The sequence below is a fragment of the Bidens hawaiensis genome, unplaced genomic scaffold (assembly GCF_021521415.1).
Source record: "Bidens hawaiensis isolate Kalapana, Puna unplaced genomic scaffold, B.hawaiensis_p1.1 tig00043135_1, whole genome shotgun sequence".
NCBI lineage: Eukaryota > Viridiplantae > Streptophyta > Magnoliopsida > Asterales > Asteraceae > Bidens > Bidens hawaiensis.
In genome coordinates, this window is record NW_027497666.1 from 47,521 (window position 1) to 74,150 (window position 26,630).

Consider the following 26,630-nt stretch of genomic DNA (forward strand, 5'->3'; position numbering starts at 1 on the left):
TGTTCTAAAACAAAAGGAGGTAGACACAAACTGTAAAAAGTGGCATCAATTAACTTTTGTGGATCCAAGAGATGGTTCCAATCAATAATTATCTTGTTGAAACAATGGGTGTTGCTTAAAATTTAATTATTTTCTTTATGGGTCTCTATTTCTTTTCCCTTTAATCATTTCAGTAAAGTATGAAAGATTTAAGAACAAAAAGGGGAGGGATACAAACATTAGAAACATTTTTATGCATGTGCACCTCAATAATTCCATGATGGGTATAGTGCAAAGTGATGGCCCCTTTTGTTGTAGTTGATAGCTGTGGCATTTGTCTGGTTTATTTTTGTTGCCATCTATATGTGTGAGATAGTCATCAACTAATTCATGTTGACATCTTGAACCAAAAAATCCAATAGCATAAGTGAAACACTAGAAGCCATGAGATGTGGCATTATCAAAGAAAACTGTTGCATTTGTGTCTCTATGCTTAGAGAAGATGCGTTTTTCGGCCTGATTTAGGTGTTAATTATGTTTGCAAAAAGGATTTAAGTGTTGATTATGTTTAAAAAAAGTGTAACATAAAGATGCCTGGTTTGAACTCAACATGTGTGAAGTGTGAACTATCCCATTCAAGAAGATTCATGCACCATATGTGAACCACATACATGCTTATGATTAATTGATTATATTATCGTATAGGAAACCACTGTGAAATGTAAGTTTTACAAATCGTAAGGGTCCGGATATTTTTTATGAATGATGTAAAAATCACTAATATATTGAAATATTTTGATGGTACTCTCGAAAACTGGATAATTTAAAGAGAAACAAGAATGTATTTAACGTGTTAGAATCAAACCAAAGACTCTCCTTTTATAGTTGACGAACCATCACAACGGTTAAGTTGTAGGTGTTGGCCCAGGTGGATCAAACAATCATTTCAAACGAACTTATCAAACAAACGAACACGAAATATTGGGGTGACGACCCTCGACTCTTTTCATATAATCAAACGAACATAACAAACGAACTTCACGAACTTATCAAACATACATGGAGATGAGACTCCTTGACTCTCTCTCAACTCTCACCCATAAAACGAATAATCTAGGCCCTATATATAGACCCACTAAACTTGTTCTCCAAGACATACCTTTCCTAAACCTACTACAATTCAAATACCTAAATTATAACTTAACAAAATAAACCCTTAACTATATTACTAATTCAAGATTAATCCTTCATTCACCCCCCTAATCTTGAATTATTCATCGCTTTTGTACCACCAAGGTCTTGAATTCCCAATAGTACTCTCATCTCTTCAATTTTAATCATTGATTCATCTTTAACATTTCCTTTCAGTAGTTTGTAACAAACTTGTTTAACAAGTTCTTCACGCTCATCGTTCAAACCATCCACATTGATCTCACATACCACTTCATTCTCCACATTCTTCTTTTTCACTTTTCTTTTCATTCTTTGCTCATCAAAACTTACAGATGGGCTATTCATTCCTTCTTTATCAGACCCTATTGGACCTTCCATTCTGGCAATTTCTCAACCTTTCATTGGGTTCTGACTTTTCATCAACATATGCTCAACTGTTGACTTTCACACAGACTTCTAAATCTGCAGACTTGTTAGCTGCATCATTCCTTTCATTCAATACAATATCCTTCCTCTCATCATCATTAGTAGCAGATTTCTTGCTTCCTTTCTGCTTACTTATCATATCAATTTTCTCATTTTCAAGGTTGTTAGAGTCATAAAAACATACCTTAAGATTCCCCATCTTCTCTTCTTCTTCTTCTGAAGAAATTCTTTCTTTTTCTTCATTCAACCTTTCTTTTCCTTTACTTCTCAAAATAGCTTGCAAAGCTTCTTCATTCTCTGTAGCTTCCTGGGCTTCATTATTACGTGCTTGTTCTTCTTGAACAATAGCATCCAATCTTTCCTTCTCAACGATCTCATTCAATCTTTCTTTCTCATCGACTTCTTGAGCTGTTTTTTCATCTTCTACTTTTTGTACGTAATCAATTCCGAGAAATTGAATCTTCAAAGCACGCCATACTTCCTTAGCATTCATGAGTATGCCAACTTGTACCAAGATGTCTTCTGGTAGGGTTTGACATATGAACCCTAACACTGTGTACATCTTCCTTTCATCTACAGCTACGCCAACTGTAGGTTCAATAACTTCCCAAAAACCATATTGTTTCAGAAACCCCTCCATCTTGGTTGACCATACTTTGTAGTTCGATTTCGTCAATACTGGAAGTCCTCCAATCATCATCATATCTTTCCTATCTTTACCTTCTTTTCCGGTTTGCTATTTCAGTTGGAATTGATTCCCGATCCCGAAACCAATCTCTAGTAAATAAGCAAACACCACAAACTTTTCTTCTCTTAATACTCAAAACCACACATTACAATTACCACTTTGACTTTTCACAAATCCAAACTCGACCACGGCTTTCACAACCTCTCAACTGTGTGTACCAAGCTACCAATTAAATCCTATCAACCAACCTATTTGCTTAATCTCTAAAGCCTACACAACACAAATATATTTGCGGCTCCAAGGAAAAAAAACCAAAGTCAAAACAAGAGTTAAAAAAATAACGATCAACTTGTTTTCTTTTGTGGAAAGTAACGACAAGCATAACAAAACAAATTTGTAATTCTTTTGAACCACAAATTAATAGCCAGGGACACTATATATTGAATCCGTGCAACACCTTATTCTTCTTGCTTCTATCACGAACAACCGAACAAATTTAATAACAAAACCTATTAGCCGAACAAACTAAAATAATACGAAACTTTCCGTGAATACGAGCCGTAGCTCTGATACCAATTGTTGGCCCAGGCGGATCAAACAATCATATCAAACGAACTTATCAAACAAACGAACACGAAATATTGGGGTGACGACCCTCGACTCTTTTCATATAATCAAACGAACATAACAAACGAACTTCACGAACTTATCAAACGTACATGGAGATTAGACTCCTTGACTCTCTCTTGACTCTCTCTCAACTCTCACCCATAAAACTAATAATCTAGACCCACTAAACTTGCTCTCCAAGACATACCTTTCCTAAACCTACTACAATTCAAATACCTAAATTATAACTTAACAAAATAAACCCTTAACTATATTACTAATTCAAGATTAATCCTTCAGTAGGGACACGATTCTTCACGAAAGATTATGCCAGTGAGAAATTTTATAACGTACTATCAACAATGTTTTAGTTACATCATTAACCACTGATGATCAATTGTCACTGACCACCAATTACCATTGATGATCGCCTACCATACTTGCAGTTGATGTTGATTAGTTTCAACTTATTATACTCGTCACGGATGAATCAAGTTCATGGAATAAACCTATATTAAATTGATGTGTTTGATCAATAGGATCTCAATTAAACTACTACCAAAACCCTAAACACTTAGGTTATGAGTTCAAAGTGTGGATAAAATTATAAATATAAAAATAAAAAATTATACTTGACTAGCAAACAAATCTTATGAATGTCCTATTTATCCACACATACACACACGTACAGAAAAAAACGAGAAGTAGAGAATATACAGTGTCTGTTTCTGATGGTTTCTTTGGAACACTTGATGGATTTATATATTTGTTTGTTAGAAATAATAAAAATATATGACTGACAAGTATAACATGGTGTCGGCTATCATTTTCATGTATACATACATTCTCAACAAAACCCGGCCACAAACAAACAAAGAGAATACATATATTCATGCCAAGTTATCAATACTGATTATTGTTGCTCCTCATCAATAAGATAGACTTGAACTAGATCAACCACATTGATCATTTGATCGCAATCGGTTAAACCGCGTAAATTATCATACCTTTGTTTTTACATTTATATACGTTTATTATTTCCCAAGGCTGACTCCAAGATTTTAAGTGTTCAAAACAAGTACTGAAAAATAGCCGTTATATATATAAAGTTGTTTTCTCCAAAATGGTCCAAAGAAGCACATTATTAGATAATTAACTGGACGAAATAACATATTATTATAATATGTGTGAGACGTCGGCCGAGCCCTGTATAGAATCCTATCGGAGTTAGTTGATTTTGTGTAAGATCCAACCTTAGTAAATACTAACTAGGTTAAAGGTAGTCTTCTTTTAATGAAAAGATAAATAAATTTTGAAAGAAAATGTTGATATTTTGTTTGGTCAGCATCTAATGTGGTACTGGTGGCCAACTTTTGGTTCACATCTTCAAAGGAAAGAACCCCACATATAATAAAGCTATTCTATGATGTCAATTTGTGATTGTGAAGTTATAGTACTTCTGTTTATGAGTATCACTATGTTATAAGTTAAATATATATGTACCAATATTTACAAATTTTGTTACAGTTTGTTGCTCCAACTAACATGAAAAGGGTCACTTAAACCGTAAGAGTTGTTGTAATAGCTTTAAATTAAAGACAAATTTTATCACCGTAACAACATTATTTTGTATAAATTCGATCTATAAGGGTGTAACAAACAAACGAAAATACATAGTTATATGATCTCGCTAATAAAAGTAGGTACGAAGAGGATAAGATGAAGACAAACATTACCTTTATGTTACGAGATAAAAAAGATATAAATTCCTAATGAAAAGAACCTCTTTTAAGAAATAGTTAGTAAAAAAAGAAAAGAAAACACAACATCATAAAGCATATATAAGGAAAACAAAAACAAAACAAAACTATAAATAATAAGTATAAATAATAAGTAAGTAGAGGAGAAAAGAAAAGAGGTCATTCTCGCTTTGGTAGGGTGGTAAAATTAAAATATGAGGTCATGGATTTAAATCCTTTAGAGGGCAAAATTTAGTCGTTCAGAATTAAAAGTACCACCTAGGAAGAATGACAAACAAAAGATGACACCAAGGCAAAGGTAATTAAGAAGACTATACGGTTTCTAAAAATCTCTAACCTTTATCCTACGTCTACAAGAATCTTGTAACCGGTCATATTCTCGTGAAGATGAAAGTCTAACAAAATCATGCTTAATCTGCTCATCTAGGTCGATAATTTGTTTCCATGCTTCTTGATGGATGTAAATGTTACAATAGCTTCGATTCATCCAAGTGGTTTCTTGGATCCGGTTTTGATCGTAATAAAGGATTCTCATAACTTCTTGGACCAAAAACTGTAGCACATGACCCGACTATTGATGTAATTTTCTGTTTGTGAAAGTTCATTGATTATGAGGCATGAGCTACTGTTTGGTCCCACTCTAACTCATTAGAAATTACCATGATGAGAAGACCATATGTTTGCCATTCATGGGCGGCTCTAAGGGCGGACGATGTAAACACCCGGCTAGGACACTTTTTTTTGCACGATTTTTTTTTAAAAAATTCTCGAGTTATATAGATATAATACCAGAATGCTTATAATCTTGTTATTTTTATAATACCCCAACACTTTTTTAGACCAACTTATTTTAAAATTATCTAAATACTTATAGATCCATTAAAAATTGAAAAACGGCCATTACTTTTAATTAATCAATAAAAGTTAAATAAATAAAAAAATGAAATGAATATGCGGGATAACAACGCCGACTTCGAACACCATCATTCATGATGACATCTGTAGAAAGGAGTTTTCCGAAATTGTAGTTATTGAAATCTTATCTACGATCCACGATTCCCTAAGAAAGATTAAGCGGGTTGGCGATGATAGCTATCGAGAACGGAATATTAGAGAGCATAAACTACGAAAAGTTGATTCATTAAAATGATATCAAAAATACTATGAGAGCTTGACAAATGCTTAGTGAACTATTAGCTTATTTAGTATGTTATAAACTCATTAGAATACCATTATTTTGTTAATTGTTATATTTATTGGCATAATTTTAATCATCCTTTAAAATATTATTTACATTATATAGTACGTTAAGATACGTATAAAGGGCATATTTTTTTTCCGACTCGTTCAAGGCACGTGAATTCTCAGAATCGACCGCGTTTGTCAAATTCTTAGGTTTTTACATTTATAAAACAACCATGCACGTTTGTTGTTCTTGTATTTGACTAATTTGAAGTTTATAAATTCAAAAAGAATTCTATAAATGTGTCTCGTCGTTTAACACGTTGGCAACACCTACAACTGTTTCTGTAAACTTTTTCAAGCCTCCTTAAGTTTCGACATCGTCATTCATTACTTTTATATATATTTCTTGTAGCAATTATTTACTTTAATTACTAATTTAATTATTTATATCACATAAAAAATATAATACAACTAAGAATAAAAAAAATAATACAAAAATATATTGAAATGTTATATAGTTGAACTAGCACAACGTGTTAATGACTTCGATGATGAAGATAATTTAGACGCACAACTTCTTAAAATCAACAAAAGAGAAAACCATTCAACTTCTACTAAAGCTAACGAGGTATCGAACATGTTTGTCTTGTCACATACGATGTAATTGAAGTTGGTATTGATGATGATGATAGGTATGCTACTAACGTTTAAGAACTTGAAGACACATGATTATATGGAAAGAGATAATTATGACGACTAGAGTGTTTGGGACTCAAATATTGTTCTAGTATGAAGTGTTTTTGCGTTTTGTAGATATTACATACTATAATTTTTAATACTGATTTATGACGTCATTTTGTAACTTATGGGAAGCAGTATGTTGTTCCATAGTTGAGGGTGGCCTTACGTTTTCCAAGTTATATATATTATATGATAACTAGTTAAATATATTGTAAATTATTGAATAGTCAACAAACTTAGAATGCTTAGGTACTTTGTATGATATGATCCAATGTCAAAAGGCAACCGTTAGCTGGCCCAACCCAGCCGTATAGAGCCCTTAAGCTCCTCCAAGTTATCTTCAGTTTCAAGAAAAACCCACCCGCCTGAAGGCCCACTGGTGGTAAAACCCGAACGCCCTAAGGATCGAACTAGAGATCACAACAGTCTCAATCTTCCTTCATTGAGTCACTCATGTCCCCTCCAAAATGTTGTAAGTGAAACTTGAACTTGGGTCTTCATTGAGAAACCCAAGCTTCCTGCTACTACACGACGTTAGAAAGGACCCATATCAACCTCCTTAATTATAGAAGTGATTGTTGTACTCTTTTATTATATATTAACTTTTATCCCCCGTATTACAGAAGTTGTTTTATTATTTTTCGTTTCTAATATTTATATATTTTTTTGGATTCTAATTTTATTTACTGTGAGAAAGTTAATAATATACTTAGGGTTTGGTAATGAAAGAGTTTCACAAATAAATTAGATGTTACAAGTCGTTTAAAACCAGTTACAAGTCGGACTCAAAATGTATTATAAAAATCATAAACTAGGGGGGCGGCCTCAAATTTTCGGTATAAAACTGGTAAATTTACTGTACGTATACAAAGTTTCGAACGGAAAAAAGGTCGATTTACACTACCGCGCAAAAAAACAGGGGGGCCGGGGCAGCCCCTGGCCCTAAGGAAGTTGTGCCCCTGTTTAAAACCAATCTGTGTTTGGTGAGACTCATGACACCGCTTATTTTTTTATTATGAAATTGTTGCTTAATTATAAATAATATCTTTTTTTTAATTAGTATTAATTTTTAATACATTCTTATTTTATAATATCAAATATTTGGGGCCATCCTCAAACAAGTCCAACAAATTAAAAACAACAAGTCCAACAATATCGGGTACTCAAATGGACATTTGGGGCCATCCTCAAACAAGTCCAACAACATTACAACCCAAGCGAATGTACTATATTGATGGACATTTGGGTACTCAAATGGACATTTGGTCACTTAGTTTTCTAAGTGACCAAGGATCGTTTGGTTTATTATTTATAATTAAGCAACAATTTCATAATAAAAAAATAAGCGGTGTCATGAGTCTCATCAAACATAGATTGGTTTTAAACAGGGGCACAACTTCCTTAGGGCCAGGGGTGGCCCCGGCCCCCTGCCCCGGCCCCCCCTGTTTTTTTGCGCGGTAGTGTAAATCGACCTTTTTTCCGTTCGAAACTTTGTATACGTACAGTAAATTTACCAGTTTTATACCGAAAATTTGAGGCCGCCCCCCTAGTTTATGATTTTTATAATACATTTTGAGTCCGATTTGTAACTGGTTTTAAACGACTTGTAACATCTAATTTATTTGTGAAACTCTTTCATTATCAAACCCTAAGTATATTATTAACTTTCTCACAGTAAATAAAATTAGAATCCAAAAAAATATATAAATATTAGAAACGAAAAATAATAAAACAACTTTTGTAATACGGGGGATAAAAGTTAATATATAATAAAAGAGTACAACAATCACTTCTATAATTAAGGAGGTTGATATGGGTCCTTTCTAACGTTGTGTAGTAGCAGGAAGCTTGGGTTTCTCAATGAAGACCCAAGTTCAAGTTTCACTTATAACATTTTGGAGGGGACATGAGTGACTCAATGAAAGAAGATTGAGACTGTTGTGATCTCTAGTTCGATCCTTAGGGCGTCCGGGTTTTACCACCAGTGGGCCTTCAGGCGGGTGGGTTTTTCTTAAAACTGAAGATAACTTGGAGGAGCTTAAGGGCTCTATATGGCTGGGTTGGGCCAGCTAACGGTTGCCTTTTGACATTGGATCACATCATACAAAGTACCTAAGCATTATAAGTTTGTTGACTGTTCAATAATTTACAATATATTTGACTAGTTATCATATAATATATATAACTTGGAAAACGTAAGGCCACCCTCAACTATGGAACAACATACTGCTTCCCATAAGTTACAAAATGACGTCATAAATCAGTATTAAAAATTATAGTATGTAATATCTACAAAACGCAAAAACACTTCATACTAGAACAATATTTGAGTCCCAAACACTCTAGTCGTCATAATTATCTCTTTCCATATAATCATGTGTCTTCAAGTTCTTCTTAAACGTTAGTAGCATACCTATCATCATCATCAATACCAACTTCAATTACATCGTATGTGACAAGACAAACATGTTCGATACCTCGTTCGCTTTTGTAGAAGTTGAATGGTTTTCTCTTTTGTTGATTTTAAGAAGTTGTGCGTCTAAATTATCTTCATCATCGAAGTCATTAACACGTTGTGCTAGTTCAACTATATAACATTTCAATATATTTTTGTATTATTTTTTTTATTATTAGTTGTATTATATTTTTTATGTGATATAAATAATTAAATTAGTAATTAAAGTAAATAGGTGATTTCTTTGGCCGTTAAAAAGTTGATTTCTTTTCAAAGCTACTTTTATCTACTCTTTCATTTCCAAAATTTTTATTTTGTTGGTTTGAATTGTCTATTCTCTTATGAATTCCATTCGTTTGTTTTTATCTTGAGTTAAATATGCAAAACCAAGTTTCTTAATTGCGAATTAGAAAATAAATACACAAAAACATTTACATCTATCACAAATTACTAAAACGCTTTATATGAATATAAGAGTAATTACATGTTTAAATTGTTACTAAGTCACTAGATATTACTTATATTCGTAAATGAACGTTTTAATGAATTGACCTAAACACTACACAAATATAAATATGTTGGATTAGGGTTGAAGAATCTTAACACGTCAACCCATCAACCCAAACACATATAAGCCATCAACCTGCCACCCGCCAATCCAACACGATTAGGACTAGAGGTGGCAAATAAACCGGTTAACCAAACAAACCCGAAAATCAAACCGAGACCGAACCGGTTTGAACCAACTATGTAGAAACTGAAATGGAACCGATTGAAACCATAGGTTCAGAGCCGGGTTGTAACTTTTTTCACCAAAACGGGTTAAGCAAACCAAAACCGGCAATAACGGGGCAAAAACTGGTCAAAACCCGAATCAAACCGATAATAACCTGGTCAAGAAACCGGTTTCAAACCAAACCGAAACCATTTATAAACCGGTTTTGACTTTTATTGACCAAACCAAATCAGTTCCAACCCAAACCGATTTTAAATTTGAACTGGTTTGTGAACTTCTAATTTGGACCCCTAATTAAAACGAAAAAAAAAATGAAACTAAAAAAGAATAAATTAAATTGAAATAATTTTAAATACGTGGAAACAAAAGACAATAACACATAGGAAAGACAGAGACATATAGAGATAAGACTTTGGTCGTTGAGATCTGGATTTGGATTTGGATTTGGATTTGGTATCATTTTAAGCACTCTTTTTTCTTTCTTCTCTCTCCTCTCACCTGAAAAACAAATATACCACTTTTACCCCCACAACTCGTAAGTCTCTCTCTCTCCATCTAAAATATTTAACTTATTATTATTATTATTATTATTAGTATAATTAATATTAATATTATTACATTTTATGCAACCATTTTTTTTAATTTTCTTCATCTGAAAATAACTCTAATTGTTTCAACCTTGTTTGATTTTTTCTTCAATTATTATAATCAATGTTAATAATTAATATGTTATATAGTTTTTGTTTATGGATCTGTTTGATCTACCACCATTTATGCCAGATCTATCTTCCTAAATGTTGAAATTATATTATTTTAATATCTTAGATATGTTTGTTAATTGCATCACCTTGTTCACACTAGATCTTATAAAATGTGTGTTTTTGGGTAAAATTTTATGGATTTCACAAGAATGTGAATGGTTCGGTTCGGTTTGGTTGTTGACCGAAATAATTAATTTGTTCGGTTTATTCGGTTAGTTCTTCGGTTTTCGGTATGGTTAATTTCGGTTGAAAACCAAAATCAAACTTGTGTTGAAATTTTTATTTAGAAATAAATGACATGGATGCATAAATACGTTAAATGACGGTATAAATACATGAAATAGATATATGAATATATGTATATATATGAAATGGTGATATTAAAATATGAATGGTTTGGTTTGGTTTGGTTCGATTAACTGGATGTACAAAAAAACCAATGACTGGTTTTCGGTTTGGTTTCGTCAGTTTTTTGGTTTGTTATTGTTAACCCCTAGATGTGCATTTCCCGTGAAGCTGTGGAGCTATTTAGTCGTGTTCAACGATCATGCATTATAATTTATAACACAAGATCTAAAAATGTTGTGAAAAACTTGATTTTGTTATTAAAAAAGAGCTAACGGGCGGCGTAGCTTGTTGCCAGTTTGTCTTCTATTTGAACGGAAATGTTAATATTATGATGGGTTGAATCACAAATTTTGATAATGTTGTGTTTTGGTTGCATATGTAGTAGTATTGATGGATAATGATGATGATGATGGATTGAGTATTCGAAATTGGGGGTATTATGAACCTCCATCATTCAAAGAACATCTTGGATTGCAGTTAATGTCTCCGTTAGGCGACCATCGAGACTCGAAACCATTTGTATCTTCCATGGAAAACCCGAACGCCGCCAGTTACCACCACCAGCCGCTGATATCGTCGCATTACATGCGAGATAGATTGATACAAGGAGAAAGACTTGTTCATATGTATCCCGGAAACTCTAATTTCGATCTTGTTCATGACACCTCCGCTTCAGGTTCAGGTAATGTGATGCAGCCGATTGAATCGGATCTTGGATTGAATTTAGAAGACATTGGTGGCGACGACGGAGACAATGACAATGACAATGACGGTGATATAGGCAACGAGTGTCCACCGAAGAAAAGATCAAGATCGGTGGGGAAGAAACCGAAGAAAGTTAAAGAAAACGGGAACCCAACGGGGCAACGAACAAAGGTTATGAGATGGAACTTGGACATGGTCATAAACGGTATCGAAATGGACATAACGGGGATCCCGATGCCCGTATGTTCGTGTACGGGAACACCTCAGCCGTGTTACCGATGGGGGTCGGGCGGGTGGCAGTCGGCTTGTTGCACCACCACTATTTCAATGTACCCGTTGCCGATGAGCACTAAGCGGCGCGGCGCAAGGATTGCTGGGAGGAAAATGAGTCAGGGTGCTTTCAAGAAAGTGTTGGAGAAGTTGGCTTCTGATGGTTATGATTTTGCTAATGCAATTGATTTGAAGAGTCATTGGGCTAAACATGGTACTAATAAGTTTGTAACAATTAGATGAAAAACATTTGGGGTTTCAGTTTCATATTTTGTTTTCTTCCATTTATGCAAAAGAAGTATATTTGTTGTTTTGACTCTTTTAACAGTAGATTTAAATCAAAAGAAACATCTTTGGTCAATTTGCCAGTATTAATTTTAGTTTAAAAAATTTTCTATTAGGTTAATCCTAACTTTCACTCTATTGGTTTTCACTGAGCATTTTCTTAATGAGAGCTGACACGGTTAATTCTAGGGTAAAATATGAAATTTCTCCAAGTTGAGGGGGACAAACGTATAATGTAAACTTGAAAACTCAACAACGCAACCGCTACCGCCGCCGCCACCACCACATGTGTCTGCTTTTGAAGGGAGGGTTTAAAACTTTATATAGTTATTGTTATTAGTTAGTATATTAGTTATGAAAAAATAAATAAATAATACATATTATATAGAGTTATAATTAAAATATTTATAAGAAATAATTTTAAAATTATAAATATATAAAAAAAATTGATTGATATCTAAGGAGCTGAGCTCGAGCTTGAAAAACCACTCGCAAGGCAAGCTCGATCTTTAGAAATACAGACAAAAGCAAGCCGAGCTCAAGCTCGGTGCAAGTTAAACGAGCCAAGTCAAGCTCGGCTCGGCTCGTTTGCAACCTTAGTTGGAAAAGAAAAATAAACATGGGTTCTAAACTTCTAATACACAGAAGTTTTATTTTACCCCATCAATTTGGAGAAATGACATATTTTGTTTCAAAATTAACTGGGTCAGTCTTCATTAGAAAAGGTCCGGTAGAGGCCAATATTTTGAAAATTGGAATCAACATAGGTAATTTCTTAAGTTTGAATTATTGACGGCCAACATGTTAAAATTTGGATTACTAAAATGAAAAATCCAATATCCCTTTAATAAAGCAACAAGCATTGAAAAATGGCAATGAAAAGAGAATATAAATGGATGAAGAATACTTCAAACAAAATTTTGTACAACAAATATTATATGACACGAGACAACAATCACGAGGCTACCGACGTTTTCTCGAGTTTCTCTTTCTCGATCACGGCTCTTCTTTGATCAGCATGTTGTGCGACTCTGTTAGCGAGTGCTTGATAACGGAAGTCGAGTGTGTGAGAGAGATTCTGGAATCTAGTTGGATCTGATGTTTGGATAACTACAGATTCATAAACAAAATTAATGTTAATGAAACAACACACTAAAAGGTTTATAAGTAAAAAAAGGAATTTTTTTTACCTTTCACGGTATCAACGAAGAGAATAAATGGGTCCACGTCATCGATAGGCGAATGCAAGTCTTCGTCATCGCTAAAATCGTCATCTGAGTCGTCATTGTAGTCATCGGTTGACCTGAATACCCTTACCTGAAAACAAGTTGCATGTTGTTACATCATTACATCACTAAACAAAGTAACAGAAATAACTGAACTATAAGTCTATAACAAACCTGTTCACCGAGCTTTTGAAATCTCGAGCTATTAGCTTCATCACCATCTTCATCATCAAATCCCATTTCCTTATCCGACCCGTCATCATCGGTTTGCGAACCACCATTCATGTCGTCGTCAGCGGTATTATCATCATCTTCGTTGTCATCGTCATCCTCAGGTGCTTTCTTCTCGGCTTCTGTTCATTTTATAAATATATAACATAACCGAAAAAGATAAAAGCATATTCATAAACTGATAGTAAAAAGTAAAAACCTGCTAGTTGATCCTTGTAGGCAACAAGCAGATCAAGTGTCGCTTTAAAAACACGCTCTAACGCTTCCAGTGGCAACTGATCAGTAGAAAGTGAAAGCAAAGAAGTCAATCCCAAACAACAAATTTTCTTATCGGTTTCCCTCTTGAAATTCACCCGCACGCCATTCTTTTTAGTTTGTTGCAACATTTGAAACCAAAGGTTAAAGATCTCGGTAGCCACACCGAGCTTTTGCAGTATATTTAATGTCAAAGACGGATTGTAGTATAACGCATCAGCAATCTGCACAAAAACTCACACATTTCATTAACCAAACAAAAAACACATTAAAAAGGAAAAGGATAACTCGAGTTAACTTACAACTTCCATCAAAAGACACTTTAAAAACGGGCGTTCAGTTCGGTGCAACCGTTCAACTGTGATTCTAATAAATGGTTCGACCCACTGGTCGACCTAACCCCTGCAGTGCTGTAACACTACTGATATAAGCTTGGGTGCGGGTTCAATGTCATTGTCTTCCAAGTTTTTGTCATTCATTATCTGGAATAAAAGTTATTCAAGTATGCAGGCTTACAGAGAATAATCTTTTTAATTTTTAAATTAGAAGTAGAAAAATTATACATTTGAAAGCAAAGTCCATAAACTTTGTTGGTAGTCAGGCGCCTTGCATGTTAGATAGTGCACCGTACTTCGGGATATGTAGTTGTCCAAAGGAACAAGAATATCTACAAAAAGAATAATAATAATTAAAATAAAAATATTAAAATGTGAAGAAAGAACTTATAAGTTATTAACATACTTGGAAAAAAATCAATAGCCCATTCAGCAAGAGCTTCCATTAATAATGGCCAAAGACTCCACATATCCGTGGATATTGTAGGTGAGAAAAAGGTCATGTATGATACAATTTCCAAAACTTCTTCAAATACCTCTGCAAGAAAACTTAAATTTACACTACAAGAAAATGAAAATTAAAAAAGTCACAAAAAAAAAGGTTACCTTGACCATCGGTAGTAAGCATTTGGTGCATGATTGGAAGTAAAGTTGGCTCAAAATGAGCAAAAAGGTGAGGAAGCTGGCTAACTGATTCAAGAATGGTGCTAATAGCACGTAAGCATCCAACGGCTGCTAATGCACCAGGATCATCAGCTTCAACATCATCAACTTCAGCTGTGTTGATACACTTCCAAAATGTAGCAGCCTGTAGCGATAAAACATTAGTGTGCGAATAAAGAAGATAAAAAAAGATTTATTTAAAAATGCATCACCAGATTCTGGCATAAGCCGACAGCATATGATGCCATTTCCTCACCAAACTTGTCAACGATAGTCTCAAGTGTGAACACCAAATCTTCGTTTTCCACTTCGTTCATAAGCTTGAAAAATTCTATAAAAAGTGGAAATTAAATAATGAATTAGTTACGCGAATGGTCTTTGTGGTTTGCCCATATTGCATGTATAGTCCCAAATTTTCTGAAAATTATGAGTATGGTCCTTACTGTTCACTCAGCTTTAACACAGTCACAGATAGCCTTTGGAGTGGATGAAGGTTAACCGTTTTTGTTAAATTTGAAAGAAATGACCAAAATACCATTATGTAAGAAGATGGAAGAGGCCCGCTTAATATTATAAGATATATATTCAGGTTTCTTTATTTTACTATATCAAGACCATCCATTTTAATAAAATTTTAAGATCTCGCTTAATTGGTATTTTTAGTGACAATGGTATTTTGGTTATTTCTTTGAGATTAACAGAAAAGTCAACCATCTGTGGTCCGGCTGAGTGAACAACAGGGACTATACAGAACTTTTAAAAAGTGGGGACTACGCATGCAACACGAGTAAGGCTGTAAACGAACCAAACGTCACGCGAATGTCCGGCGAGAAGTTCGTTTATGTTCGTCCGTTTAATAAAAGAATGAACATGAACAAAAAAGTTTTGTTCGGTAAGCTTAACAAAAGAACACAAGCATAGGCCGCATTTGTTCAATAGTGTTCGTGAACGTTCGGTATTGTGTTCGTTTACGTCCGTCCGGTTAGGTTCATGTTTAAATATTCTACTATTAATATTTTTATTTATTTGTTTTACTATGTAAAGGTTTTTTTTGTGAATATTCTGAGTGCAATTCCGAATTTGTGTGGATTTATGATTATTATGCTCGAATTAATATGTACTCGTTTATTTAGTTTGGCTGTGAGTGTCATTCCCGTTCGTTTGCTAGGGCCTGTTAAATTTGTTTATGTTTGTCTGTCCGTTAGCGTCCATTTACATCCAATAGTGTGCATTAGTGTCCATTTGTGTTTGTTTACAATATTAACGAAAGGACACAAACGAACATGAACAAGCTCAATTCCTTGATGAACGAACACGGACACGAATTTTCTTTTGGTAGAGTGTTCGTGAACCGTCCACTTGTCCGAAAAAAGCTTAATGGACAAACATAAACAAGGTCTCGTCCTGTTCGGTTCATTTACAGCTCTAAACATGAGTAAACTACAGGCACTATAATCCTATATGTGTAATTAACTACAAAATAATTAAATAAACATATCTGGAATAGGAGTAAATATAAAATTATATAGATATGGGTAGTAACATACCATCGAGCAGTTGTGGAAGTAAAGGCCTAATTTCATCAAGATCTGTAAAATATTCTATAAATATATAAATGCATTGTCGTTAAACAAACCTTATCTGATGTGTGTTACCTGTGCAGGCTTCAACAAAAGATCGCAATCCAAAAACAGAATCCACACGCACCGGAAGCTCCGAGTCCCGCATTCCAGCAACAACGCTTTGTAATGCTTTGCGAAAATTATTCGGTTCCGAGAATTTAATATGGGCATACTGTCCTGCAACCCATGCAGCCTAGCATTCAAAAATAATAATTTTAGTATCGAGTTTTTTACTTTAATTCTTTTCAAAGAATAAATAATATCGAATAATGAAGTTAAGTTTTCTTTACCTTTGCTCTGATATGGCCCATTGGGTTGTTGAACTCAGGAAAAACATGTTGCACTAACATGGGCTCGAGCTGAGATTTATACGGTTCAATGCGTTTCAGTTTATCACTCAGAGTTCCAATTGCAAGAAGTGCACCGTCCTTTTGTCTGTAAGGCTTAACCTCAATTGGTGCTTGCTGGTATCTGATTAAAGAATAACATATTGCGAAATTAAAAGAACTCTGCATAGAAAATAATAAATACGATATATACATGATATAACTTACAAGACATACCTATTAAAAATCTCCACTATGAATAATATGAACTTCTGAAGATTTTCTTTTCCACGTTTTCTCACCAACTCGGTCACAAAGTCCACTGCTGCAGTCCTAGAACTGTACAGATCTTCAATAATATCTACAAAAAAACAAATTGTTAGACAAAATAAATATTGACAGCCAGATAATAAAAAATATTGATGACTCAGTGACTCACCATAACCCTTTCTCACATACTCGTGTGGATCTTCGTCCCAAAGCTTTTGATCGTTGTCATTGAAGCACATAAGTGGAAATATTATCTCAAAAAGAACCACATCAAGCCTCGTTTGAAGCAGACCATATGTAGTACTCTTTGAAAGACTGCATGCAAATTTATTGAATTTACTACAACGTCATTAAATGTAAATAAAAAAATACTATAATTACCTATTAGACAAATACTGCAAACTCAGGTTAATGAATCTGTCAGGTAAGTAACCACCAACGCGGACCGCATTTAACAAATTCAGATGGCATTCCAAAATTTTCCCAGCATAGTTTTTCTGAAAGTGCTGTGCAAAAGCTTTGCTTTCAGGGTTTTGCAATTTTAAATCCCCAAATCTGCAGCAAAAAAAAAAAGTCAACTTTACATAGTCAAAAGGTCAAAAGTTTCAAAAACGTTTTAAAAAAACTCACCGAGTATGGAGACGGTTTAATATATGAGCAGTCCACTTTTTCACCTTCCACCATCCCCATGACTTGCGTAACTCTGGGTCAACAGGTTGGCCCTCTAATGGGACAGGTCGCTCCAATATGTTTAAGAAAAGTACCATCCAAGCATTGAATACATTTTGATCATACAATTTCTTTGGAATCTCAAGCTGAAAAACGTCATATAACAAATTTCTTACATTAAAAGTGCACAAATTAGTGCGTGACATTTAGTGATTAAGAAACTGAATACTTTAATAAAGTAACATACATAAATGGAAGACCAGAATATTTTGCAGATGAGCTTAATCAAATCTGCAATTTCTATTGATGGATTTCCTATCTGAACAAGCCTGCTAAAAATGTTGAGTAAATGAGGAAACGTCTCCTCAACAACATGATGAAATGGCGCTCTCTCCTCGTCTGACTTAAACCTACATATAGCAAGTTATTAGACATTGATTAAAGCTCAAAAAATTTTAAATAACAGAACTTACTCATATTTTCTAGCAATAATTCGTAGCACAAACAGAGCACCATAAACTTGCTGGTCCTGTAAATTATGTGTCACCCACTGCAAAAGGCCTGGCCATTGTTCAGGATAATCTGCATGTATAATTGTCTTGAGACACTCACCTAACTGTGCCCTGTAATAAACAGAATCGGTGGTTTATTATACAATGAGCAAAAGAAACAATAGCTAAAGCAACCGTGTTTACCTCAACAATGCAGGAACTTGTGCTAGAAAAACAAGAATATTTTGCCTCACTAAGTCTTTATCACTCGGTGAAATCTTAGATTGTTCCTCTACAAAATACACAGTTCATTATGTAAATTTGTTGGATCCATTAGTAAACTGACATGTGATTGTATGGCATTATGAAGTCTCAAGTACCTGGATCAAGAGGTGACCAATTTTGTGCTAAAAAGTTCTTAAAATGAATACTGGCAACCTGCCGCACTGCCAAATCACAGTTTCCATCCACAATAATCTGCAGCAGTCTCACCAGATGCTGAGGAGTATACTGAAACTGAAAACAAAATCATGTTCACATTAACAATTCAGTTCATCATCAACGAAACATGATCAATGTTGTAAAAATCGGTATCAGTCGCCGATTAATCGGTAACCAGTGAGTGACTGATGCGATTTCAACTAATGGGCCCAATAATCTCTAGTCGGTCAAAGCCGGTCAATGTCGGCCTAATACGTTCAATTTTCGGTCATATTTGTTCAAAATCAGTCAAATATTAATCAAAATTGGTCAAAATCTTCGAAGTATTTGAAAATTTATAGTTATTGATCCAATGACCAATCCAATTAATACGTTGGAAAATTATAAATGCATCTTTGAAAAATTTTGTGGTGTGTGTGTGTATATATAATTTTGAAACTTTACATGTAAAATTCCAATCCGATTAATCCTGATCCATAGATAGTCAGTACCCAACCGCTTAACTAGCCCCTAGCGAGTTCTACAACACCTAACATAATTCGTGATAATCAGGTCAAAATCTCTCAGCAAACACAATTATGAATTTATGATTAGCAATTAATAATCACTAGTCGGTCAAATCCAGTCCAAATCAGCCCGAATCATTCAAATTGTGATTAGCAATTAACAATCACCGGTTATTAATCCAATCCGATTAATAAAAACTTTGTGTGTGTGACGTGTGGGTGTGTGTGTATAATTTTGAAAATTTACATATAAAATTCCAATCCTATAGCGCCTAACGAAACCGCAATAAAACAGTTGCACGGATACAATATCATAATTAACATGCAATTGCAATTAGTAAATCATATTCAAAACTAACTAATAAGCATAATCGAAGCATAATCAATGAATAATAATAATAATAATAATAATACCGTAGTGAGAGTGTGTTCAGCGGCTTTGCGTTCGGCAGGATTAGGATTAAGTGCTGCATTTAGTACAACGGCTAGAGATTGAAGATCCATAGATTGCAATCGGAAATGGTTATTATTATTAAGTTGAAGCTGTTGATCTAGGGTTTATAGAAGAAAGAACATGAGGTATACTACTGTATTAAATTAATATTAATATCATTAGGGTTTAGAGGTGACAGTAACAAGTAACAGGAGCAGACTATTTTTGTTGGTTGGTTGGTTGATGTCTGATTCGAGCCCGGTTAGGTTTGAGCTTGGCTCTTTTTAAGTTAAATGAAGCTCGGACTCTGATAGTTTTGATATCTATTTTTAAAGCTTGTGTTCGGCTCGTTAGTGAGTTTTTTAGCTCGAGTTCGGTTCAGGTGCAACTCGTTTACAAATTTTTATGGATTTATAATTATTTTTATATTTATTTTTCAATTATAAATTTATACGTAATATGAGTGTAGATATATATAACTATATAAACGACATGCTCGCTTAGGCTTGCGAGCCGGATCGAGCTCGATAAGTGAACCTCAGGCTCGGCCTCGTTTAATAAATAAGCTTACTTTTAGGCTTGAGGTCGGGGTCGTTTAAGTTCAGCTCGATCACGCTTTTTCACAAGCCGATTTCGAGTGGCTTGCGAGTAGCTCGGTTCATTTTAGGGGTGTTCAACGAATCGAATTTCGAATATTCGAATATATTCGAATCGAATTATTCGAATTTTGAAAATTTGAAGCTGGATTCGAATTCGATTCGAATTCTAAATAGATTCGACAAATTCGATTCGAATTCAGAAAAGCTAATTCGAAATTCGATTCGATTCGAGAATGAAGTTCGAATTCGAATCGAATCGATTCGAATTCAGTTAAAAAATTTATTTCAGTTTCAAAACCATTACAAATTTGAGTTTTTTAACAAGTACAAGCACATTAAATAAATAAATCATTTAAAAATATCACATCTTAAATATTCAAAATGGTATTGTCCAATTACATTAATTATTGACCAAAGTGACTAAATTTCAATTTTTAATCTATATAACTCAAAATATTTATTTGATTTATCTTTTCATAAGTATGTATATATATATATATATAACAAAAGTAAAATGTATAGTCTGAATTCGAATTTTGAATCGAATCGAATTTAAAAGCATCAATTCGTATTCGATTCGAAATTCGATTTCTAAAATCGAATTCAAACCGAATCGAATTCGAATGATTGAAAATCGAATTCGAACCTTCAAATTCGAATACGAGTCGAATCGAATTTCGAGTTATTCGAGTTCGATTCGAATACTGAACACCCCTAGTTCATTTACACCCTAAGTTATACCAACATTTTGATTAACAAACACAGTTAAGCTTCAATTACGTAGTGTGTAACTTCACTCTAATAAAAAAATAACTTTGTTTGCTACTTTGCTCCTAACTTTTATATATACCGTTTTTTAACAATTTATAATATTCTCATTTGAGTACAAAAATTGAGTCAGTTGCTCATTAGAAATGAGCAAAATTACTTTTACATTAGTGAAAGTTGAAAGTATTGTTATCATCTACTCAAATGTACCTAAAGAGCCGTTAGCCTAATGATATCAAGATATTTGATAAGTCTTTGCTTTTACAAATAGTGAGGTCAAATCCCATGGATGATGAAAAATGCCGTTTAGAAAAAACATAAAATTGTTAGGGAGTATTTTTTATCTATTGGAAAACTACTTACATTGAATGCTAAAACATAAAGTTGTTAGACCATACGTAATGGTTAATGTCTTTTAAGAAACATTTTCTGTCACATCACTTGCCCTTTTTTAGCAAAAAAACATGTGCAATTGTTAATCTCATTTAATGTCCCTTCAATTATTACAACTCCAAGTCGCGTATGGCGTTATTGTAGCAACGAGCATACTCTATTAATAGTATGATAATAACTATAAGGAATATTAGATTTTAATAATCTCTATTGAATGGTATTTGCTGATAATAATCCCTATTCATTTTATCGCCACTGGCGGTCCCAAATTCAAAAAAGTTGGCCCTCAATGGTCCTCCGTTAAATATGACTTAACGGCGTTATAGCTTTTTCTGAATTTCAAACCAATGTTTTAGGGCTTTTGATCATTAGGAGGATACGAGTCGATTGTTGTAAAACTTAGTTCGAAACAGTGCTTCGAAATGATGAAGCAATGCTTCAATTCGGATGTATGAACTTACAATTAACCAAAATCATGTCGTTTAGATAATTGTTTGGAGCTAGGTTTTATATCATTTGACTCGTATCTTCCTTCCGCTTAATAGCCTTAAAAAGTTAGTTTGAAATTCGGAAAAAAGTATAACGCCGTTAAGTCCTTTTTAACGGGGGGCATTGGGGGCCAACTTTTTTGAATTTGGGACTGCCAGTGGCGATAAAATGAATAGGGATTATTATCAGCTAATACCATTTAATAGGGATTATTAAAATCCAATATTCCATAATAATATTATAAGTTTTATAAAGTTGTACTCTTTATAAACATAATTCCAGTGATCCAACCTGATCTATAAAAATTTATAAATCAACATAACAATCAAAGGTTGGATACCACCACTAAACTAAAAGAAAAGTTCAATATTATACATATATAAAAATGTTTCACCAATTACCAAACCCCATCTAATTCACTAGTAACATCACATTTACTCTAGGTTAAGTGTCATAACACAACTGATGATCAACAAAATGCAAGAAACCATTGAAGCTAAACTCGCTACTAAAACTCGATTCAGGACCGTCAAGATTCAAACTTGGGAACTTGCTGAATCTTATTGAAGACGGCCTTTTGGTGTGAATAAGGACACAGAGGCGACAATGGAAGCGATGGTATTATGGTATTTGTATGGTCATGATGCCTCTTGCGAACCATTCTCATTGTCGGTTTTCTAGCTTCTAGTGCATTGTCGTCTTTGTTAAGAACTGGTTTTGCGTCTGACTTCGATTGACATGAAAACCGATCTTCTTGCATTCTTTCATCCTATACGATTAATTGATTATTATTATTATGACTATGGAATTTCATGTATTCAACTAAGACATATAACAAGTTGAATAAAGGGGAAAATGTTTACTTTGATGAGGTGGGAAGAGTGAGGCATAGGACACTGGACCGGTCTATCTTCATGGGACGGTTCGCTTGGGTGTTGAATCGGCCAAAAGTCAAACTCGGGTTCTAGATCAAAGTCGTTGACGTCCACGTTTTCGATCATCGAGTTGCTACTACTCTCTCTGGTGTCCTCTTTTAGCTGAATCACCACCCCTTCTTTCATTTCCTGTGACATTTTAGAAATTTAGATTATATAACAAAAAATATAACATTTGAAAATGGTTTAACATAAGCAAAGAGAGATGAAAAACAAGCTCAAAACATCAGAAAACACACACGAGTCTCAAAGATCAGCCACGAAAGAAGAACCCGTATCAAGAATAGACATTTTAGATCGCAACACAAGCTCAAACCATCAAAAAACACACAAGTTGCAAAGATCAGCCAAGAAACAATAATTCGCATCAAGAATTGACATTTTAGATTATAACACAAACTCAAAGCTTTAGAAAACACACGCAAGTCTCAAAGGTCAGCCAGGAAAGAAGAACCCATATCACGAGTTGACATTCTAGGCCATACGTCATAACACAAGCTCAAGCGTCATAAAACGACATAAGTCTCAAAGTCAGATTAGCCAAGAAAGAAGAGCCCGTATTAATAAATTGACATTTAAGATTATAACACAAGCTCAAAGCACTAGAAAACACATATAAGTCTCAAAGATCAGCCAAGAAACAAGAACCCATATCAAGAATTGACATTGTGGATCATAGCACTAGCTCAAAACATAAACACACACACACACACAACTTTCAAAGATTAGGCAAGAAACAAGAACTCGTATCAAGAATTGAGATTTTAGATCATAACGCAAGCTCAAAACATCAAAACACACAACTTTCAAAGATTAGGCAAGAAATAACAACCCGTATCAAGAATTGACATTGTAGATCATAACACAAGCTCAAAACATCAAACAACTCTCAAAGATTAACCAAGAAACAAGAACCCATATCAAGCATAACACAAGCTCAAAACATATAAAAAAACACACACAACTTTCAAAGATTAAGCAAGAAAAACGAACCCGTATCAAGAATTGACATTTTAGATCATAACACAAGCTCAAAACATCAGAAAAACACAAACAACTCTCAAAGATCACCCAAGAAACAAGAACCCATATCAAGAATGGTCATTTCAAATTATAGCACAAGCTCAAAACATCATAAATTAAACACACAAAAGTCTCAAACTCTCAATAAATGGTGTGTAAGAAATGCAGCAGGATGTAAATGAGTCATTAAATGATAACACAGGTAAAAAAAAGTTCATATAAAGTATAAACACATACAAATTCATGTGAAACAATGCAAGGAAAAGATAAGTAGACATATAAGGAAGCAAGATGAGATAACAAAAGACTTACAAGGTCATCTTCTAGTGAACACCCCATATAGACAACTGACATTTTAGATATCATAACAAGATCCAAAAACACCACCTAAAATAAACACAAAAAAGACTAAATAAATGGTAAGTGCAACAGTAAAAGTGGAAAAAAAAGAAAAGATTCTTAATAATCATTCTAGTCCTCTGATGGCTACTGACCATTCTTCCTTTCTTTCTTTATTTGGGTCCCTATTATTTCCTTGTGCGTGTGCTCCCTATGAGAATACCAAGGACACTAAAGTGATTATTATTATTATTTAACTATAGTATACTTATGATCTTATTATTATTTTGATTTTTATATTTGCAACAAAACTTGTTTTGATTATTTGAAGATAACATGCATCTTTAATATAATACGGGTCTGTTAATCTGTTAATGACCTATTAATATTTCTGATTTTAATACAACAAATAATAAAATGGAGTTAAACAAGTTATGTTTTAAACAGGTTTTAAACAGGTTGACATGTTTTAAGACACGGTTAGATTCATTTCCAAACAGGTTAAACATTTGTTAATCTGTTAATGACCTATTAATATTTCTGATTTTAATACAACAAATAATAAAATAAAAAGTACAGTTATTCGTTATACATTACGTCCCGTACTTTAATATAATTTGTAATATGTATTATGGCAAACTGAAAAGTAGTGATTGCATCAAAACAAAAGGTAAGTGGACAACAAGCTGCACCCTACCCCGTTTTGAGTTGCAAAACATAATTATTTGAAAACTACATTGGCTGATTTAGGAGTCATAACATTACTATGCATGACATGTTGAACTCGGTTAAGTAACTCCACAGCTTCAGGCACGAGAAAACCAAAAGCGTCAAAAGCAAAAGGAATTAATAGTACTTAGATTTTTGTTTCAAATACGTTAACAAATATTTGAAAAAATATTTAACAAGTTAAGGCTTTTATAAACTTTTGACAACTTTTATTTCACCATATATGAGATATTTATCGTGTCCCTAACCAGGTCCCTAAACAACAAGTTGTGTCATGTAACCTATTTTTGAACAGATCTGTGTTTGAAAACTCGTGTCAAACAACACATGTAATCTTGTCGTGTCTCGTATTGTTATGTTATCTTTTAAATTTAAATCCTCAACCCAAACACTCTAAATCTCATGTCAAATAACAACTTTAGACCCAATCCCAAACACACCAAAGACATGTGCTTTTTCACTTTCCCACCTTTTAAAAACTTTACTTTAACAACAGTGGATTTTAGTTTGAAAATGGATACCAAGTTTTGTTGCTTTTTGGATTTTGCTTCTCCTTGGATTTGTAGAGTACACAAAATCATTAAAGTTATAGACACAATCCTTTCCAAATTTAATGTACACAATCATCAGCTTTTGTTACCTTTTAAAATTAAGGTTCTTAGATTTACAAAAATAGGTTAAAATTTAGCGTCGTAAACGAGTTGACGTCGAGCATGAGCTCAGCTTGTTTCGAGCTCTTTTTGTAAAGCCTGAGCACCTCTTTGAATCGTTTTTCAAAGCTTGAGCTTGGCCCGGGCTAGGTTCATTTTTTATTAATTATTTAATTAATTAATTTGGATACATTTTAAAATATTTTATAGCTAGAGCTAGGCTTGTTTTAACCTTAAGAAAGCTTGAGTTTGGCCTGCTTCAAGCTCCTTTTTTTAAAGCTCGAGCTCAGCTCGGGCTAGACTCATTTTTTATTTATTAATTAATATGTATATATTTTAAAATATATTCTAGCTAGAGCTAGGCTCGTTTTAACCTTAAGAAAGCTCGAGTTTGGCATGTTTCGAGCTATTTATTTTAAAGCTCGAGCTCGCTCGCAACTCGTTTTTTTCAAACTTAAGCTTGGCTTGGGCTAGGCTCGTTTTTTTATTAATTAATTTGTATACATTTTAAAATGTTTTATAGCCAGCGCTTGGCTTGTCTTAACTTAAGAGAGCTCGATTTTGGCTCGCTTCAAAGTATTTTTTTTAAGCTCGAGCTCGGCTCAGGAATCATTTTTTTAAACTCAAGTTTGGCTCAGGCTAGGCTTGTTTACTAATTATTAATTAATTAATATACATTTTTATTTATTTTCAAGCCAGAGCTCGGCTCAAGCTTGTATGCAGTCCCTTAAACTAGCCGAAAGGGTTATAACTTGAAAAAAACGAGGATCGTTAGGACTCGATCAGTCTAAACGATCTTTTCATAGAAGGCTCAAACTTGGCTCAATAAGACTCGTTTTGTTTTGACCTTTTTACCTGCCCGAACTCAAGTAGCTCGTTTGCACACCGGAGAAAGGGAGAGACAGGGGACTGTTGATGGCTTTATCTTTCGGAAAATTTAGAGGCTCGAAAAGGTGGCCGAGAATTGAGGAGTGGACTGTAAACTGTATGAGTCAAGGTTAAGATTTGGAATTAGAATTAAATAAAATTAAAAATTTTGATTAATAATAATAAAATTATAAATTAGTTGTGGTTCAATGGTAGAGCACTCACTTTACTAGTGAGAGGTAAAGGGTT

General features: G+C 33.8%; 1 protein-coding gene and 2 pseudogenes across 3 annotated transcripts; 1 reads left to right on the forward strand and 2 right to left on the reverse strand.

The window, feature by feature from the left end:
• The first annotated feature begins 10,209 nt into the window (after positions 1–10,209).
• LOC143594144 (protein BASIC PENTACYSTEINE1 pseudogene) lies at positions 10,210–12,185 on the forward strand (annotated as a pseudogene). Its single transcript, XR_013146270.1, has 2 exons — positions 10,210–10,287; positions 11,244–12,185. The product of XR_013146270.1 is annotated as a protein BASIC PENTACYSTEINE1 pseudogene (transcript).
• A 796-nt stretch (positions 12,186–12,981) lies between these two features.
• LOC143594151 (importin beta-like SAD2) lies at positions 12,982–19,784 on the reverse strand (annotated as a pseudogene). The gene is made up of 21 exons (XR_013146271.1): positions 19,571–19,784; positions 18,590–18,725; positions 18,414–18,501; positions 18,192–18,341; positions 17,966–18,128; positions 17,680–17,864; positions 17,431–17,604; positions 17,219–17,364; positions 17,017–17,140; positions 16,744–16,924; positions 16,487–16,646; positions 16,379–16,420; positions 15,044–15,162; positions 14,775–14,976; positions 14,575–14,706; positions 14,397–14,500; positions 14,136–14,315; positions 13,778–14,057; positions 13,522–13,700; positions 13,312–13,438; positions 12,982–13,231 (listed from the first exon to the last, which is right to left on the reverse strand). The product of XR_013146271.1 is annotated as an importin beta-like SAD2 (transcript).
• Positions 19,785–22,096: 2,312 nt separating this feature from the next.
• Positions 22,097–24,350, reverse strand: LOC143594145 (uncharacterized). The gene is made up of 3 exons (XM_077073529.1): positions 24,109–24,350; positions 22,702–22,902; positions 22,097–22,607 (listed from the first exon to the last, which is right to left on the reverse strand). Exons 1-3 carry the CDS (start codon positions 24,160–24,162, stop codon positions 22,368–22,370), a joined length of 495 nt encoding a protein of 164 aa, XP_076929644.1. The 5' UTR covers positions 24,163–24,350; the 3' UTR covers positions 22,097–22,367.
• Positions 24,351–26,630: the final 2,280 nt, after the last annotated feature.